We start from the raw sequence: 21,361 nt of genomic DNA on the forward strand, positions 1-21,361 counted from the left end.
TTGAAAAAAAAATTCCACCAAAGTCATGTGTGAAAATTATACTCTTTAGGCTTAGCCTTGGTGGTTTAAAACTGACCATTATTTACTTTTTAAGAGTGAATGATATACTGTTTACCTTCTAGGTGTGATACAAAAGGCCTACAAGGTTAATCTATTGGTATTTGCTGTACATGAATAGTGTAAAGCACTGCAGATTAATGTGTCCTTATAATACGTTTTAAAAACTCATTTAATGTTGCTCAATCGTGGTTTGGGAATATAGAAACTTAAGCTCTGTCTACACTATCAAACTGTATGTGACAAAAAAATATGATGTGTCCATATATGGACATGATTATATCATATCACTACCATATTAAGGCATATTACTACCATATTTGGGCACATCACACTTTTTTGTAAAACTAATTTAATAGTGTAGATAGAGCTTTAGATAACACTATTGAATGATTACTGCAGTTTATAAAACTGGCTTCTTATAGATGTACTTATACCCTAGTTATATTACCATAATACTGTATATATAAATATCATACTTATTATAATCCCACCCTCTTCTTTACAAATTTTGTTGTTGAATATGCCATTTTATTGTCACCTAATAGTTATCCACTCCAACAATGTTTGTTGTCTGATTTTTAGTAACCTTTTTTTTCTTCATGTTTGTGGGGAACAAAACATCTTTAATTGAGGCTAAATTCAAATACAAAATCGTAATTTACATTTCTAGTGCAATCAGGCATGGAACTATACACGGCCATATAAGTAATATAGTTGTTTTACCTTTTCAGTACGAAAGGATAAATATAATATGAATGCCATTTATTACTTTCTATGGACCAGAGATTCCGAAATAAAAGATTGAATGGAATTGAATAAATAGTTTTACCAGCTCATATGTTTGTTTATAAACATGGTCCGACACTGAACCTCTATCTCAACACAAACTAGTAACCACCCCTGTAAAATATAAATATTGATTTATATTAATATTAACAATACTATCTTACAGTACCTATCATTCTACAATAGACAATAAACCCAGTTTGTAGACATCTACTATTTACATATTTTTATCTCTCGGTTGCGTTTCATACTTATTTATATCCGTTTCAAAAGATAAAGAATTAAGATGAAAGGGTTATAACTGAATATATCATTTATAAATGTAGTTAGCGGATACAGTGATATATATTTTTTTTTAAATTCAATTGTCTGCCATATACAATACAAAGAAAACAAAACAAATATAAAAGGCAAGGAAAGACCAAACAGGTGCTAAACACCTATGCTAGTAGGCCTTGGCTGTTATCAAGACCTGTTAATTAGCCCCAAATATAATCATGTAGGCCTATATCAACAAAGTTTAAAAGTTTTCCCTCATCAATGAATGAGAAGCGTAATAATATGATAACTTATGTGTCATATAAGTGTCTAGTTTCCTCAACTAACGTCATCGTGTAAGCCAAATCTTGTTATGAATGAAATATTATCTTATTGTAAAATATTTATGGTATAAAGTATTATTAATTATATTAGGTTAAGTAGCATACAATGTAATTTAATCATTTTATTATAGTGGAGCTGTAGCTTGGTGGTTAACGTGCTTGCCTTCCAATCCCAAGGTCAAGGGTTCAATCCTGATCTAGTGCCGGGGGGGGGGGGGGGGGGGTTGTAACTCACGACTCTTTCAACTCCACTCCCAAAATTGTCATCAATAATTTGACACATTACACAGTATATTAAAATTAAAATTAATTAATATGTATGGAAAACTCCAAAAATATACTGGAAATTAATTTAATTTTTAAATGTGTAATACCAGGAAATCTGAGAATTTGAAAAAAACCGAACCAAGATTTAAAACCTTGGAACCATTCAGCTAGTATGCAGACATACTAACCATTTTATAAGATAAAATAATGTTAAAGGGATATAAGTCATTGTTGATGTGCCTAATAATCGTGTCATGTTTTGACAGATAAAACAACAGCATGGTTGCAGAGGTCAAATAGGCCATGTACTATTAAAACATACTTTGAATCAATGAGATATAACTAAGACCCTGTTCACATTCAACCTATTGCCCGTAGCACAATTACTGTTTTGCTCCTGAATTGAGTTTGATCTATGAGATATAACTAAGACCCTGTTCAAATTCAACCTATTGCCCGTAGCACAATTACTGTTTTGCTCCTGGATTGAGTTTGATCTATGAGATATAACTAAGACCCTGTTCACATTCAACATACTGCCCGTACCACAATTACTGTTTTGCGCCTGAATTGAGTTTGATCTATGAGATATAACTAAGACCCTGTTCACATTCAACCTACTGCCCATAGCACAATTACTGTTTTGCTCCTGAATTGAGTTTGATCCATGACATTCATTCAACAAAGAAGAAAATGTCAACTACATAATTAGCTGATTGGATATTGTACGATTTAAAAATAATTCCATTGAATGTTTTCTTAGAATTTATTGGCACAGTAATATTACTAGTGTAAATGCGACTGAAAAAAACGATATTATTAAAATATAAATCTGGTTTAAACCCCACATAATATAAATATTCTGACCATATTAGTAAAATATAAATCTGGTTTAAACCCCACATAATATAAATATTCTGACCATATTAGTAAAATATAAATCTGGTTTAAACCCCACATAATATAAATATTCTGACCATATTAGTAAAATATAAATTTGGTTTAAACCCCACATAATATAAATATTCTGACCATATTAGTAAAATATAAATCTGGTTTAAACCCCACATAATATAAATATTCTGACCATATTAGTAAAATATAAATCTGGTTTAAATCCCACATAATATAAATATTCTGACCATATTAGTAAAATATAAATCTGGTTTAAACCCCACATAATATAAATATTTTGACCATATTAGTAAAATATAAATCTGGTTTAAACCCCACATAGTCTATATCGTGCCTAGCTTACCTGGATAAACCAACATAAGCCTCTCTCTTCGACGAGAGGTAAACATTACGAAAAGAAGAACATTAATAACATTAATTTTTCCCCACCCCCGTCGGATAATGGATCAGTCCGCCACCAGTACGCCCTCAAGTGAGACACACCCACTTATCATCGTCATCATTTCTTTTCGTAACGTCGTTGTGTACGCACGTCTTTTTTGAACACATTCCTGGAATTCCTGAGGAATTTGCGATAAAGACCTTTATACTGTAGACTGGAAGAGAAGAATAGAGCAAGAAAACGAAGCTAAGTGTAGTAGATCGTTATCTTGTGGTGGATACGTTTAGAATCGTTACCCTTGGCTAGTTGCCAGGAGTTAAAATTTAGCGTTGTAAGCCGTTATCCAGTGTGTTTCACCTGGATAGAAATACTGGAAGATCTTTTGTTGTTCGTTAGGCTAGTGGGGAAAAGTAGGTCTGTTAGATCACCATGCCTAAGCAGGACTGTATTAAATGTAGGGGTCCCCGCTCTACCGTGAAGTGGGACCGCCACTTGGAGTGTATAAATTGCCGCACGTGTACCGAGTTGTCGCCGTGCGATGTTTGTGTCCGCTGGACACCGTCCAAGTTCAAATCGATCCCTAAGCCTAAAGAGCGCACGGAAGCGGTACCACCTTCGGAGGTGGGTACCGTTGATACGGCAGGCCCTCCTGTCGTCGCGCCGGAAGTTAGCCTTCCAGATATGCCTGCACCGGCTGCGGCCTCTGCGGTTCCGGGGGTGAATGAGTTTTCTCCGGGGTTACTGCAAGCCATTGTTGCAGCTGTGAGAGCTCTGCCGAGGGATGAGCCTGAGGTACCCTCTCAGATTAGACCTCCTCCCCATATTCCATACATTGATGTTGGCCCACAGCAGACCTCGTTTTTCGATGGTTCGTCCGTCCGGCAAAGGGATTACGATAGTGACAGGACGATGGCCTCGCTCTCTGACGATGATAGAGATAGCTTACGAGAGCAGGCCGGGCCAGGGGAGGAAGGTCTGCAGGCGCTAGTTATGCGGACGGTCCCCGCGGTGCTGTCCTTTCTCGGCGTCGATTTCACGTATCGAGAGCCTAAGCATACTCCTTCGTCTAAGCGGTTTTCCACTTTTGGCGTACGCACGCCCTTTAAGAAGGTATCTTCGTGTCCGGTTACGCCTCTCGATCCAGAACTTGTGGAACGTGTGGAGCTGATCGCTAAGGAGTCCAAGATTCGTAGGCCTATGCCTTATAGCCTGTCATCGGCTTTTCCGGTGCCGCAGAAACAATTCGAACTGTACATCGCGGCGCCGAGCGTCCCGGAGGCAGCGAAGGAACGGGTCCGTGAGGACCAGAACCTGGACCCGTCCAGGACTAATTTTTTGAAGCCTTCGGAATCCCGGACAGAGGACGTCCTTACGTCCGTCGACAGGGCCGCACGCGAGACGCTTAGAGCCGCCTCTATGGCCGGGTACTTGCTATCCTTTCTGGCTGATCCAGAACATCCGCCTCAGGGCGATTCGGACGTGATAGCTCTACTGCAGCAGATCATGGGCCTGGTTGTTGATCAACAGGCAACGATCTCATTGTCTGCGGCCGCGGCCCGTCGCGTTAACGTCTTGGGTGCAACTGACATCGCACCGACCGATTTCCGTAGGTTTACTACGTCTGACTCCTTCGGGGCGCAGGACTTGTTCTTTGGCTCCTTCTCACAGAAGGAGGATAAATGGGCTCGTGAGAGGGAAGCTCGTCGGGAGACAAGAGCGCGCTTCCCGCAAAAACGCCGAGCTAGCAATTCACGCTCAAGGACAGCCGCACGACCGCCGCCTGTCCCTGCTGCTCCTCAGCAGATGCAGCCTCCCCCGCCGCCACCGGCTCAGCCTATGCAAAGTCAGGCTTCTACATCAAGACAGGCTTCACACCCCCCTCGCGGAATGCGAAATAGGGGTGGCAAAGGCGCCACCAACAGAAGTGGTCGCCGGTATTATAATGTGAAGCGCCGGTGACGGCCCGGGGACGCCCGTCCCTCCAAGCGAGGGCGGGCAGGTGGGGGGTCGCTTGAAACGGTTTTCACGGGTTTGGGAGACCCTGACCACAGACAGATGGGTTCTCTCCACCGTGACACACGGGTATCGTATCGAATTCTCGAGCCCTCCGGTGAGCGGAGGTGCCCGGCACACGAGGATTCCGTCAGAGCCGGAAAAGAGTCAAGCGCTCATGACGGGCCTCGAAGCACTGCTCCAGAAAGGAGCTGTGGTGCATGTTCAAAAAGAACAACTTACGATCCCGGGACACGAATCCACCGTTTTCCTCGCCCAGAAAAAATCGGGCGATTGGCGACCCATCCTAAACCTCAAAAGTCTGAACAAGCGGTACATCCGGCCCCGCAGGTTCAGGATGGAGACTGTCTCATCTATCCTGTTGGGGCTAAGACGAGGGGACTGGGCAGCCACAATAGACTTGAAAGACGCGTACTTTCACGTGCCTATTGCGCAAGAACACCAGAGTTGGCTGCGCTTCCGCATTCACGATCAGGTATACCAATTCGTAGCTCTGCCGTTCGGCCTCTCAACGGCCCCACGAGTGTTTACTCGTCTAGTGAGAACCCTGGCGGCGTTCTTTCATCAACACGGCATCAGAGTTTTCATGTACTTAGACGATTGGTTGATCGTGGCCCAGTCCAGGGACCAGCTGCTGAGCAGCTTATCTTTTGTCCGCCTCGTGACGGAACAAGCAGGGTTCATAATAAACGAGGAGAAGTCATGTCTTCTCCCTTCTCAGAACCCTCTGTATCTCGGAGCCCAAATAAATTTGGTTACGGGCCGTGCGTGCCCATCCATCGAGCGTGTGGCCAAGGCAAGAACTGCAGTGCTACATCTTATCAATGCTCAGGCTCCGACGGCGTACGACTGGCTACGCACCTTGGGGTCACTGGCCAGCTTCGTCGCCCTCGTTCCGTTCTGCCGGTTAAGGATGCGGCCTCTACATCTGCACCTTCTGGCAGCGTACCGCCCAAGATCAGACTCTCTACACAAAGTGGTTCCAACGAATGCGTTCATTATCTCGCATCTCGAATGGTGGCTCGTGGAAGACAGGTTACTTGTGGGCACACCTATACAAAGGTCAATTCCGGATGTCCGTGTGGAAACGGACGCATCCGAAGTAGGCTGGGGCGGTCACATACCGTCTCCGGACATTCGCGTCTCCGGCCTCTGGTCGCCCGAGGAGACGCGCGCCCACATCAACCTGCTCGAACTATGGGCAGTCGAGCGCTCGTTGGAGGCTCTTCTTCCCCATCTGGCAAATCGCCATGTTCTCGTCAATTCCGACAACACAACCGTCGTGGCATACATAAACAGGCAAGGGGGTACACGGTCCCCCACGCTATGTTGCCACACGTGGACGTTGCTAATGTGGTGTATAAGACACAACATCCAACTGTCAGCGGCCCACATTGCGGGTCGTCTGAACATAGTGGCGGACGCACTGTCCCGTCCACTTCTACGTCCTACGGAATGGCGTCTCCTTCCAATAATCGCCACCCAAATCTTCAACCACTTTGGGCGGCCCCATGTAGATCTGTTTGCGACGTCAGGCAACACGCAGCTCCCGACGTTCTGCAGTCGATATCGGGATGCACATGCGTGGGCGGTGGATGCCCTGTCCATACCATGGGACAACCTTTGGGCATATGCCTTTCCACCGATTTCAATACTGCCACTGGTACTGACGCACATTCAGCGCCATCAATGCCGAGTCCTACTAATAGCGCCGTATTGGCCCAGGCAGCCGTGGTTTCCACTGCTTCTAGGCCTTCTGTACGATCAGCCGTTACGTCTTCCGATTCGGAACGACTTGCTGACGCAGGGCCGAGCTCGGTTTGCTCTACCGAACCTCATATCCCTCGACCTGACTGTATGGCCATTGTCAGGGATCGTTTCAGAGACTCAGGCATTCCAGATGGTCCGGCCGCCCTCGCGGCGAAATCCCGACGGGAATCCACTCTTGCTGTCTACAATAGCCGATTAAAACACTTTTTCGAATGGTGCAAGCGCCAGAAGACCGACCCTATGAAAGTGACTTTGGGCCAGGTCTGCGCTTTCCTACATTACCTGTTTGAGTCAGGTCTGCAGGTTCGCACCGTATCCGGCTCTCGGTCTGCCTTGGCTGCAGTAATTCCCAACTTTAAAGACGGCTCGACCATCTCTTCATCCCCTGCAATTTCCAGTTTGCTTCGCGGGATGTTTCGAGAACGGCCTCCTACTAAGGCCCTGATTCCACGTTGGGACGTCAATGTCGTCCTAGCCGCTCTTATGCGTCCACCCTTCGAGCCCCTGAGTAGGGCATCACTTTACAACCTGACTCTCAAAACTGCCTTTTTGATTGCACTAGCCTCGTGCAAGCGCAGAGGTGAACTGCACGCTCTTTCTCTGGAGCCAGGGCACATCAGGTTTGAACGGGGTGGCGCGCGGTTGGTTTTTAGGAAAGATTTCCTTGCAAAATCTCAGACATTGAACTTCTCGCCGCCGACTGTGTTTATTCCCACCATTGCTGCATATTCAGGGGTTGAGGAAGACAGACTTTGGTGCCCGGTGCGGGCACTAAAGTTTTACATCAAACGCACAGAGTCCATTCGGGTCTCAGCGTCACATCTGTTCGTATCGACAGTTGCACCCTTCCGACCGGCTGCTCGGTCGACGCTGGCAAACTGGGTCGTGGCAGCCATCCGGGCTGGTTACGACTCCACAAATACGCCTCCTCCGGCACATATGCACCAAGTGCGTGGCATAGCCGCTTCATGGGCGCTGTTTGCTGGGGTGCCCCTTCCAGACATCCTGCAAGCGGCATGGTGGCGATCACAGTCCACCTTCACATCCCACTACCTGTCGGATACCTCCGCAAACCAGTCTACGGTGGCGGCTTCAATCTTGAAGCCCAGACACTAGGTATGTATGACAATGTTTACCTTGCCTCCCGCCTCCGACTAGACTCTAGTCCGGTGCTACACTGGCTTATGTTGGTTTATCCAGGTAAGCTAGGCACGATATAGACTACACAAACCAACAGTGGTGTTGGTAGTCTATGAGTGCCGCTTACCTGGATAAACGCCCTCCCTACCGTCCCCTCAGGCAGGTGGTCTTGAGAAATGATGACGATGATAAGTGGGTGTGTCTCACTTGAGGGCGTACTGGTGGCGGACTGATCCATTATCCGACGGGGGTGGGGAAAAATTAATGTTATTAATGTTCTTCTTTTCGTAATGTTTACCTCTCGTCGAAGAGAGAGGCTTATGTTGGTTTATCCAGGTAAGCGGCACTCATAGACTACCAACACCACTGTTGGTTTGTGTAATATAAATATTCTGACCATATTAGTAAAATATAAATCTGGTTTAAACCCCACATAATATAAATATTCTGACCATATTAGTAAAATATAAATCTGGTTTAAACCCCACATAATATAAATATTCTGACCATATTAGTAAAATATAAATCTGGTTTCAACCCCACATAATATAAATATTCTGACCATATTAGTAAAATATAAATCTGGTTTAAATCCCACATAATATAAATATTCTGACCATATTAGTAAAATATAAATCTGGTTTAAACCCCACATAATATAAATATTCTGACCATATTAGTAAAATATAAATCTGGTTTAAACCCCACATAATATAAATATTCTGACCATATTAGTAAAATATAAATCTGGTTTAAACCCCACATAATATAAATATTCTGACCATATTAGTAAAATATAAATCTGGTTTAAACCCCACATAATATAAATATTCTGACCATATTAGTAAAATATAAATCTGGTTTAAACCCCACATTATATAAATATTCTGACCAAATAGTAAAATATAAATCTGGTTTAAACCCCACATAATATAAATATTCTGACCATATTAGTAAAATATAAATCTGGTTTAAACCCCACATAATATAAATATTCTGACCGTTAGTAAAATATAAATCTGGTTTAAACCCCACATAATATAAATATTCTGACCATATTAGTAAAATATAAATCTGGTTTAAACCCCACATAATATAAATATTCTGACCATATTAGTAAAATATAAATCTGGTTTAAACCCCACATAATATAAATATTCTGACCATATTAAAATAATATTACACATATTGACTCTCAAAAGAGGGGTTCTGCTTATAATAAACATTTAATCTAATCTTATTTGCATGAATCAATCCATAAAATTAAATTACCAATTAATAAAGAAATAATTAAAACCAATTTACTGTTTAATTGTATTATGACTTTCATCTAATTTGCAAATGGGATGATGAATCCAATGCTCATTTTCTAGTAATCATTCTTGCTTTCATAACTAAAGCATTGTTAGTTTTTTTTCCCAACACATTTAGAGTCTTTAATATAACCTGAAAGGTAAGCAGTCAGAGGTATTGTGTGCTGGCTTTTATTATAATTTGGCTGAAATAAAGATCTCTATGACTCGATGGTTCCATTATCTGATAGGGGTGATGATTCAACTGATTTCTTCTCTTTGTATAAAATGTATCCTCTCTTTGAAGTAACATTGGTTTATCCAGAATAAGTGGAACTAATAGATTTCGTGATCGGCACTCGTAGATGTTTGAATTGGAGTATTTATACCAACACTGTTCCTATTTAACTCAACTCAGCCTTGTTAAATAGATTCAGTCAACTATTGAAATATTCTTGCCATTCAACTCATGACATATTCTACCCATTCAACTCATGATTTAATTATTTCCATTTAGCTCATGAAATATTCTCACCATCTAACTCATAAACATACATTATTTGTACCATGATTTTGTGATGTGTTGCTGTAATAATTTTAAGTAGTCTTTATAAATTCAAGCATTAAAATCAGAATGCATGATGCACTAACTTTTCACACATTTACAAGAGTCAAATTATGAGCCGAGGCATCAGACAAAAGAGGCACACATGCTGTAATGATCTATGCTTTAATGAGCCTTTCCATATTATGATATGCATCATTGCCTAATTATTCCACCATCCACTCCTGTCAGAGGATTAACTTGGGAGAAACAGCCGCTCGCTGTTATGCACTAGTTTCCCAATGTTTCTCCACATATCTGTTTCAATGAGTTTCGCTCGATAATTATTCTTTCACCGAACAATGAATTGATTGGACCGTGTTACCCGGGAGCAAGTAATGTTGTTTACATTACAGCGAGTATGTGAGCATTATGCGTAGCATGAACATGACGACGATGGCAAATCATAAAATCACTAAAATAATCAATCATTTCTTGTAATTCAATGTTAATGGCTACAATTGATGTACAGATGTAGGTACAAAGACGAGGCTACTTACAATTGATATGTCAGTCTGGCAGTCAGTCCTTTGATAAAGTTGGCAGTAATTTAATTCAAGTACATGAATATTTAAATTAGTATAAATTTGCCAAACACTGAATTTATTATTATTATTATTATTGCAAACTTTCTTTGATATACATTTATTTTGTCGACGTAATCATAACATTTTAAGCAGTGAATCCAGGGGTAGTGTTTAGGTCACCCCATTGATAGCTAAAATGACATTTTGATGTCTATTTTTGACAGATTATTATATTCTGGCACTTTTCGTTAAAAAAAATAGGTTCATCCTATAAAGATTTAAATTTAATTTATTTCATGATATCACTAACATTATATGCCTTCTATATTATATGTGTATTGTTTTGCTTGTGTTTTTCTTCCAAGAAAACGCTTATCATTGTACTATATGTATGAATGACTTAATAAATCGAATCTGAATCTGAATCTCCTCCATCCAAGCCTGGTTTATAGAATTTAGTGGAAAAGTGGTGTACAAACAGTGTGTATTAACACAATTTTGCATTTAAAAAAAAACTGCCATAGAAGATAAATAAAAAGGCGTAAATACATTAAGTTACAAATTGCCGTTATCACTACCATTGGAAGATAAAAAGTGATTTCATATTATCTAGGACGTACTAATGTGTAGGTTTAAATTTCATCAGTTTGCTTCTACAGCTGATAACACTAGATGATTAAAGGGAGAGTAAACGTGTTCTACTTCTATTTGACCTTTAAATCATTGCTGTTGATTATCTCCCTATAATTACATTTAATGATTGAAAGTTTAAAAGAGTCATGCTCGCATTTGTGAATGAAATTGATAAAAACAGCTATTCTTGATGATAATTAGTTATATTTATTTTTTAAAGTAAGCGCATTTGGGATTTAAGGTGTAATGGGACTATATACCATTTCAACAAAGTCATAACTTGTTGATATTTATCAATGTAAAACATAATGTATACATTAAGGATTTGATCTCAATCCATAATTTGTTTACACTAAGTTATTGCATTAAATTTCAATCAATAACTTAATAGCATGGGATAGATTGAATATTAATCAACCTAACGCTCTGTCTACACTATCAAACTAGTTTGACAACAAAAGTTTGATGTGCCCAAATATGGTAGTGATATGCCTAGATATGGTAGTGATGTGCCCAAATATGATAGTGATATGACATCATCATGTCCATATATGGGCACATCACATTTTTGTGTCACATAAAGTTTGGTAGTGTAGACAGGGATTTGGTTAATGAATTTGTCAAAATAGTAACTACATGAAAATTTAGAAAGATAATGGTTTATTGATTTTCTTGCCTGTTATGTGTAGTATACTAGAATGTTACCCTAGTGGATGTTTGACATCCCTAAAATATATTTTGCATGTTATTCTAATTTTGAGATGGCTTTTTCTCATTCTCACAGATTTCCTCATCTTTATTATTTCTAAATTAAATAATACTCCGTATATAACAGGGTTTAGAAGTCTATTTCGTGCCTAGTTGCTGGATAAAACGACATTGGCCTATTCTCTCTGAGAAGAGAGCTAGAATTGGAATATATAAAGTTTATGAAACACCCCCATCAGATAATGGTACATCCCATGTGTATTTGTTATGTTCAGCTTTGATTACTACTAAACTTTACAATGTTAATTAATTAATGTTGCAAGAGGTTTTGTCACTTTCAACTAGGTTGCATAACATTCATCAAAGTCTATACCTGCTATAAACCTACATTTTGTAGACAATTTGAACTTTGGTATTGTTGCTTATTCCCACAAATTGATTTGTATCGTACCGTTTTATATTGTCTATGAATTCCAAAGGTCAGCAAGGCTTAATGCCGATTGTGTGTGTTTCTGTCCAATCAGACCGTATCCAGTGTGTTGTATTTTACTGACAGTAAAATTAAGACTAGCTACAACTATTAACATTTAATTACTGCAGCAATTATAACATGCTAACTGCAGTAATTATTGTTGCTCTTATGATATATAAACACATTGAGATATATGGTGATAGACTGGTTACCCAATCTGATCTGCAACTTTTTGTCTAATTTGCGTCCCCTACGTTTTTGCCTGTGCAGTATATCAATCTTTTTTTTTAGGCAGGGGGGGGGGGGGGGTATAATAGATAAGGTTTATTATGCTGAAAAATCTGATAACATTGTTTACCCAGACTGCCATACTTATTTAAATTTTAAGAATTGTGTGTTTTTAAAACTATTTAAGGTATTTAATATATTTTTGGTTTAATATCAAACTGTCATATTTGCATTTAAGAATTGTCTAATTTTTAAAAACTAAAGATATTTTGGTTTGATAATCAAATTGAATTAAAACACCATTGTATCAAGCAGTTAATTAATAGTGCTACTGCTGTACGTATGGCAGAATAGAAACAATATATGAAACATCATAAAATGTTGAGTTGACCTGCGGAACACACCTGTATATTAGCGTGAAAGGCAGTTAATGATATTCAGTATCTAGATTGATAATTCGCCTCAAAATGATCGCAACCTCGTACAATCGCTAATAGCATTCGGATTATTAATGAGCCTGACTTCAGTAGCGACTAATATGCTACACTTTTCACAATGGTTTCTGTAGTTTAGGCCTTTACAATTTTATTTTATAATCAAAATACTGTGACTGAAGATGAATACAAATCTATCTATCAGATATCTATTCTATTGTATTGTCCTATCTCGTCTCTCATTGATTCTTGCTGCTGATTTGTGTTTCAATTTAACCATGGAAAAATAACTTCACATTTGTAGAATTATTTTAAAATGTTAAAGAAAAATTTTCTTTAATGAAAAATATGACATCATCTGATGTCCATATTATGGGCACATCGCATTTTTTGTCACATAACATTTGATAGTGTAGACAGGGCTTAAAAATAAATAAAAAATGTTTTCCTAATTGTATTTTCTAAATCCTTGGATACAACATTTAATTTAATATTTTAATGATTTTGTATATACAGTATTTTGGATAATTTATTCCTCTTTGTCAATATCATCTTCCGAAAATTAAATATTTCTTGTTGATCGATTTTACTGAAACCTTGGACAATGGCTTTTAAATTATCAATGCCTTGATAAATGATTTTAATATTTCATGAAGGTTTTTATATTTTAAAATATTATTAGTCTGATCTTTGTCAATGCCATCTCAATCTTTCTGAAACCTCAGACAATGATTATACAATGCCTTTAGTGGAAGGTGATAGGTAGGTTACCCAATGTGATCTACCACCCATTGTCAAATTTGTGACCCTACTTTTTTGACTGTGCAGTATATTTTTCTGAAATGTTAGACAATGATTATACAATGTGTTTGATATTTTCTTAATTGTCTGGTTTTTATATTTTAAAATATTAATACCATTGTCATTGTCATCAATGTCATTGGGATTATTTACCCATCATACTCATTTATACAATTTTAAAATATCTCATGTTTAAGGCCACACTGTGTCATTGTTTTGGATCACTTTATATAATTTTATGTCTATTTCGTGCCTAGCTTACCTGGATAAACTGACAATGGCCCTTTCTCTTCAAAGAGCTAGATATCACGCGAAAAGTAGAAATTATCATTGAACACCCCTTTCCAAATAGTGTAACATATCCTATATATAAGTATTTTACTAGAGCAACCTAATGTATACTTGAGTTGTTTTTACTTGCTTAATATCCAATATGTAAAAGATGTATATTATGACATATATATGATTATTATCATTATTATGAGATATATATATATAAACACATCAGGCAATGAACATTAATTCTAAACCGCCCGGTGATATACTGAAATTTAATTAATTAATTTGAAACGATAAAGATGAGGAAATCTGTGAGAATGAGAAAAAGTCGCCCCAACCGAGACTCGAACTCGGACCGCCTGCTTGATATGCAGATGTCCTAACCATTAGACCACTGGGGCTTTCATGGCATTGTTCGAACTCGATTATATATATATATATATAAGTAAATGCGTGAGTAACTAAACTGAACTGAAATTGAAACATATAACCACTATTAAAATTATGCAAACTGGAAGAGAACTGTAAATATTTTTTGTTTTAATTTATCCAGTTGATTTTAACACAGAATTATTTTTAAAATAAAATTGAAATTTTAGCAAAATAGTGTTGTATTTTGTATCTTGCATTTTCGTCTCAGATTTCTAAGATGATATCCAATTTTGATTCTAGATTCTGATTTTTTATCAAATGATTTGGTCAACGTAACGTATCAGCATATTGCGTTACAGTCACACTTTTCTAGGATAATGTGCATACTAATTACCCTGTGTGTTCCACTGCTAATTAGTCTTGTAGAAGCGTAATCATAACAGATTATCTTTGTCAGGTCATATTGAATTTTTTTTTACCAAGGAACATAGAGCGAAGGTTGAATTGGTGAGGTGAAAATATTGTTTTACTTTGCACCTCTGGAGAAAATTCTACAAAATATGAGTGCCAGGCTTGTGATCTGGAGATGAGTCCCATTTGCAAACATCTTGCAGTTTGTTTAGTTTTAAAAACATACTGAGAATTTGATACAATGATGACACAACAAAAAGTTGTTTGATTGTAAACAATATATTGAAGTACTGTGCTGTTTTTTTTCTCTCTGAAGGTGATCGCTAAATCTCCTGTAGCCTTGTTTAGATAATGGTCTGCATTCTATATATATAATGGTGGTACAATCACACAGGGTGCCAGTGTAATGTTATGCTAAATCTGAAAGACAACTGACATAGATAGCCTAAGGCTATTCTAGCCAATATCTTCTCTCTGTTGGTATCCAATACCAATAGTGTAAACTCTATGTAGTAAGCTAGCCACTAAAGTATATGTACTATTTTTATTAAATTAATTTTTCTTTGGACCGACCACTTCGTTTTAAATTTGTAGAGGAATATTTGTAACATACAACTGAATATTGATAATATTCTAATCTATTTCGTGCCTAGCTTTCCTGGGTAAACCGACAATAGCCTTTCTCCTCGTTGAGGTGAGATGTTTGTTTGGGACACCCCGTCACTTTCACTACAATCAAACCCTATTTAGATGACACCCTACTAAGAGACACTTTCCTGTTAAACGAACGAGGGGGTATCAACCCCTATTTAGAGGACATAAGGGAACACTTTGTTGGGGCCCGAAGGTGTCCCCATAATAGGAGTTATACTGTATAGATATAATATATGCAAGATTAATGAACTCAATGATCAATCTGGTGGTCAAAGTCACTACCTTGAATCTTAAGTACGTACTAACGTAATTATGATGACATTTTCATTGGATTAAAAATCCTACAAAATAATTGTACCCGATGGAACTCTTCAGCTGAAAGTTTCACATAATTCATCGTCAGTGACTTTATCAGTTTTTTTTTTATTAAACTCTTGTTAATTACAATTACAAATAAAAACTTTATCCATTTTGTGCCTAGCTTACCTGGATAAACCGACAATATTCCTTTCTCCTCAAAGAGCGAGATTTAACTCGAAAAGTAAACATTTTCATTGAACACCCCTCTTCATAAATGGTATAGTCCATGAACTATGCCCAAAAATGGCATTAAACCATAATTGCTACTATATGAAGGTTATATTGTTTAAAGGTTTGCATGGTGAAATTAAATGTTGATATGAATTTTGCAGTATACCAGGTCTATTAGTTCTGAAAAGAATTGTTTAGTTATATGAAGCTTTTACATAACAGGTTAAAATATGTTGTCACTGTTTTATTTGTGTGATATAAATATTTACAGTACATTTACTTATAAGAATATGTAGGTGTGTGTACAGGCCTCCACGGAGCGTACAATTACAGATCTTCAACATCTTTCAATTTTCTGCTTTTTTTGTGTCAGCATGTGTTTATTACAAAGATAAAATTGACCACAGGAGGTAGATGTAATTTGACACATCATATTCTGATAATTATATTTGTTTTATTTGTAGTTACTATTTTAGGGTGACCAAACCTGGGTTTCAAATGTACTGAATTCTGTTTACTTACTTGTTTACTTGTTTCCGGAGCTCAGCAATGCTGGGTCCGGAGTCGAGGCTAGGCTATGCCTATAAGCCCCTCTTGATAATTACATCAACTCTTGAATATGGCGCAAATTTAAGAGGGTGGTTGGACCATGCCCGTTCAAGACCGGACTTAAATTGATTGGTTGATCTTGAAGCTACTACATCCTCCGATAACGAATTCCATAATATAATAGCTTTTCGACCAAATGAGTCCCTCATCCAATTTGTGCGTGAGAACTTAAATTTCAATTTAAAAGAATGACCACGTGTTCTAACATCTTCATCACGCTCAAAAAAAGAATCAGTATTCAGTACAGAGATACTGTAGGGATGTTACTTGAATAGAGGTGTCCTATGATATGGGTGTCACATGATAGGGGTGTCGCATGATAGGTGTGTCCCATCATAGGGATGTCACATGATAGGGGTGTCACAGATGAATAGGGGTATCCCACGATGAGATGTCACATAAATAGAGGTATCACATACTTGCTTGATACTTGCTTGATGTTATGGGTCGGTTAGAAAGCTAAGTATCCCATGATAGGGATGAATAGAGGTGTCACATTATAGTATCCCATGATAGGGTGTCGCATATGAATAATAGAGGTGTCCCATGAATAGAGGTGTCACATGAATAGCAGTATCCCATTATAAGTGTGTTACATATGAATAGAGGTATCCCATCATAGGGGTGTCCCATATAGCAGTGTTCTATTGTTTGTCTTAAAAGAGGGATTCTACTGTTTAGTATAGAGTATAATTATTATTAAACCTACTTCAGCACCACTAGGCCTACCAGTAGCACCACTAGGCCTACCAGTAGCACCACTAGGCCTACCAGTAGCACCACTAGGCCTACCAGTAGCACCACTAGGCCTACCAGTAGCACCACTAGGCCTACCAGTAGCACCACTAGGCCTACCAGTAGCACCACTAGGCCTACCAGTAGCACCACTAGGCCTACCAGTAGCTCCAAGAACAAGTCTTTCTAATATCATTCATAGCGTAGTAGAACATGTTTACCTGGTGTATTTGATCTTCTAGGTCATTTAATATGAATATGAATAATTTGATTGGATTGCAGTAATACTAATAATGGTATTAGTAATTCAAGTATAAAATGTAATATGATTATATTGTGATATCGATTCATACATTTTGATTTTAAACCTGCATGCTTTTGTTGACAAATACAACATCAAAATGGAAAAAAAATGATTTGATATAAAAATGAATACCAAAATATAAATCATGCTAAAATTTTATAGGTTTTAATCTTCATCAAAATGACATTTATACAGAATTTTTCACTGTTTTTACTGATTGACGTAACTTAATTTATTTTTGTATACAGAAGGTAGTACTGTACTGCAAATACTGTTAATATTCATAGCATGAATCGTCCAATGGGATTACACAACAGATGTAACATAGATTAAACAAGCCAGCAATATCAAACCACATAAAACTCCCCAATGAAAAATAAAATTTGCGTTTCTGTATAGTGATATTAAGTGGCATGGTGATTGCAAATATGAATAGCCTGACAAAACATTTTGTACAATATTACCATAATGGGAGAAACTTGAAATGCTGTAAACTGTGAAGTCGAGCCATTGTTTATTGTGAGAGGAGGGGTGTTGTAGAAAAATGAATTTAAAAAAAATTGAAACGGTGTTAATACGACTACCTGATTCTCTGTCCAGAATCATAGCAAATCTGTGATACAGGATCTCATGTGTTTCACATGTGATACTGTATCATAGACCCTAACTAATAACCTAACCTTCCATGATATAGGCATCACATGTGATGCACATGAGATGCTGTATTCTGGAATGTCCCTATGGTACTGGATAATATAGCACTGACAATTGTGTGCACAGCGCATATGCAGTGGTTTTATGTAAAATACGACTTCTGTTTTGATTTTTTTTCTTTTCATATGTTTTTAATTTTATAGAATAATATAATTCTCTGAGAACATCTGATATATAATAATTCCACAATAGTAGATTACCTTATGGTGTAAATAAAGCATTACAGGATTACACATGTTATAGAGTACTCCGCCCCTCTCGTCTGGAATGAATATATAATTAATGGTTGAAAAGACAACAATGAATCACTGCAAATGGTTTTTAATTGTTGGATAGATTGGCAGAGTCCTAGTTTTATTTATATTATATAGTTTAGGGAATACTACAGTATTTAATTTTACTCAATGAAAGCATTTAAATTATGTCATAACCAATATATTTATTCATAGTTTACAATGGAACATTGATCAAAATGACTATCAATATCATGCTTAAATAATTGGTCAGATGTTTTGCCCTACTCCGACGTAATTTGTACTTCATACTAAGTACATTTGAGAATACTTTCGAAAAAATTCGCAAGTAATTCTTGGTTGGGACTCAACCCACAACCTCCAGATCACTAACCTGGCGTTCATACCTACTTCATAGAGTAGGGCAAAAACATCTGACCAATTACTCAACTCCCTGACGCAAAGCTACTACACAGTAGTTTATATACAATTACAACCATACTTAAATAAGTTTTAAAATCCTACCACAAGTCTCATCAAACTTTAGGTAAAAAGAAATTCTGAAATAGGAACATTATACCTTTATTACTGGTATACAATAGCAGAGTAAATCAAAAGGTGAAAGGTATCATAGGTATGCCTATGTAATGTTAAGTACAAGCAATTAAAGTCAAAAGGCTTAATTAAAATACCAATTACCTTAAAGTATTAAGAGCAAGAAATGGTTATTTTTAAATTGTTATGCCAAAAAATATATTATATTTTATGGAATCCATGAAAACAATGTTATTATATAATATGAATTTACAGGCGCAGAACAAATTCTAAATTGCCCAGTTTCTGATATACTGAAAATTAATTAATTTATTCAAAGTAAAGATATAGAAATAAAAGCAATAGCCTCTGTAAAGCCACATCACTAAAGGCAGAAAAATGACCAAAAACATAACACATTTATTTTTACCTTTTCTGAAAAAAAAATATGCATATTTTTACTCTTTCCCATTATATCTTCACTCCCTCCTTTTATATCTTCACTCCTTCCCATTATATCTTCACTCCATCCCATTATATCTTCACTCCTTCCCATAATATCTTCACTCCCTCCTTTTATATTTTCACTCCTTCCCATTATATCTTCACTCCTTCCCATTATATCTTCACTCCATCCCATTATATCTTCACTCCATCCCATTATATCTTCACTCCTTCCCATAATATCTTCACTCCTTCCCATAATATCTTCACTCCTTCCCATAATATCTTCACTCCCTCCCATTATATTTTCACTCCCTTCCCATTATATCTTAACACCCTTTCCATTATATCTTCACTCCCTCCCATTATATCTTCACTCTCTCCCATTATATCTTCACTCCCTCCCATTATATTTTCACTCCCTTCCCATTATATCTTCACACTTTTTCCATTATATTTTCACTCCCTTCCCATTACATCTTCACACCCTTTCCATTATATCTTCACTCCCTCCCATTATATCTTCACACCCTTTCCATTATATCTTCACTCCTTCCCATAATATCTTCACTCCTTCCCATAATATCTTCACTCCTTCCCATAATATCTTCACTCCCTCCCATTATATTTTCACTCCCTTCCCATTATATCTTAACACCCTTTCCATTATATCTTCACTCCCTCCCATTATATCTTCACTCTCTCCCATTATATCTTCACTCCCTCCCATTATATTTTCACTCCCTTCCCATTATATCTTCACACTTTTTCCATTATATTTTCACTCCCTTCCCATTACATCTTCACACCCTTTCCATTATATCTTCACTCCCTCCCATTATATCTTCACACCCTTTCCATTATATCTTCACTCCCTCCCATATAACCATTATATACAAACTTTTCGAGTGTAAGTTATTACAACATTGTAATAAACTGTTGTTTGTTTTTCCTTTAGCGTTTCAGCTATGAAGAAATCGATAAAGGCCAATCATGTTTAAGGTGTGGCGATCGTTGTCAAGGATTTAGTTTACACAAGTGGAGGTAAGAAAAATGTTTATTTTATGAATTTATTTACAGAGAAATAAGTTGATTAAAAGACGCAGAGATTGTTGTATTGATTAGTGTGACAATGATGAAGTTGTTGAACACGTGAAGTAGATGATAATGGTAACATTGGCAAGAGTTTTCAATTAGATGCAAGCCACTTAATTCTTTATTACAAGCTGATCAATCACAAACAAACGAAGATGAGTTAAGCTCTGTCTACACTACCAAACTTTATGTGACAACAAAATGTGATGTACCCATATAAGGACATGATGATGTCATATCACTACCAACTTTTGGCATATTACTACTATATTTTGCCACATCACACTTTTTTTTGTCAAACTAGATAGTGTAGACAGAGCTTTACATATTCTTGGCTGTACCATCATGTTGTGGTATGTTACTGCAGTAAGTCAGCCACTATCAATGTCAAAATGTGAAGTGGATGATAATGGTAACATTGGCAAGGTTTCAATTAGCTGCAAGCCCGTTAATTTTTTATTGTCAACTGATCAATCATGAATGGATACAGATGATTTACCTTTAAACACAACCAGTTCTGTAGTTGTAATGAGCAAAAGGTGCCATAGCCACAATATGAACCCTGATGCAGCTCTTAAGCTCTGTCTACACTATCAAACTAGTTTGTGATGTGCCCAAATATGATAGTAATATGCTTAACATGATAGTGATATGACATTTTCATGTCCATATATGGGCACATTACATTTTGTTTTCACATAAAGTTTGATAGTGTAGACAGAGCTTTCAACAGTTCTTTCTTCTATCTACTATTTTTAACCATTCCATTCTACTTCAACACTTCCTTCAACAACACCTCTCTTGATACATCA

The 21,361-nt window shown here is 37.4% G+C and overlaps 1 protein-coding gene across 1 annotated transcript in view; it reads left to right on the forward strand.

Moving 5' to 3' along the window:
* The window catches only part of LOC140055626 (prickle planar cell polarity protein 3-B-like), a 55,622-nt gene that overhangs the window by 1,230 nt on the left and 33,031 nt on the right, over positions 1–21,361 (forward strand). The window contains exon 2 of the mRNA XM_072100968.1: positions 20,413–20,498. Coding sequence (XP_071957069.1) covers positions 20,413–20,498 — 86 coding nt within the window. The remainder of the gene's footprint in view (positions 1–20,412; positions 20,499–21,361) is intronic.

This window comes from Antedon mediterranea, chromosome 7, assembly GCF_964355755.1.
Source record: "Antedon mediterranea chromosome 7, ecAntMedi1.1, whole genome shotgun sequence".
Lineage (NCBI taxonomy): Eukaryota > Metazoa > Echinodermata > Crinoidea > Comatulida > Antedonidae > Antedon > Antedon mediterranea.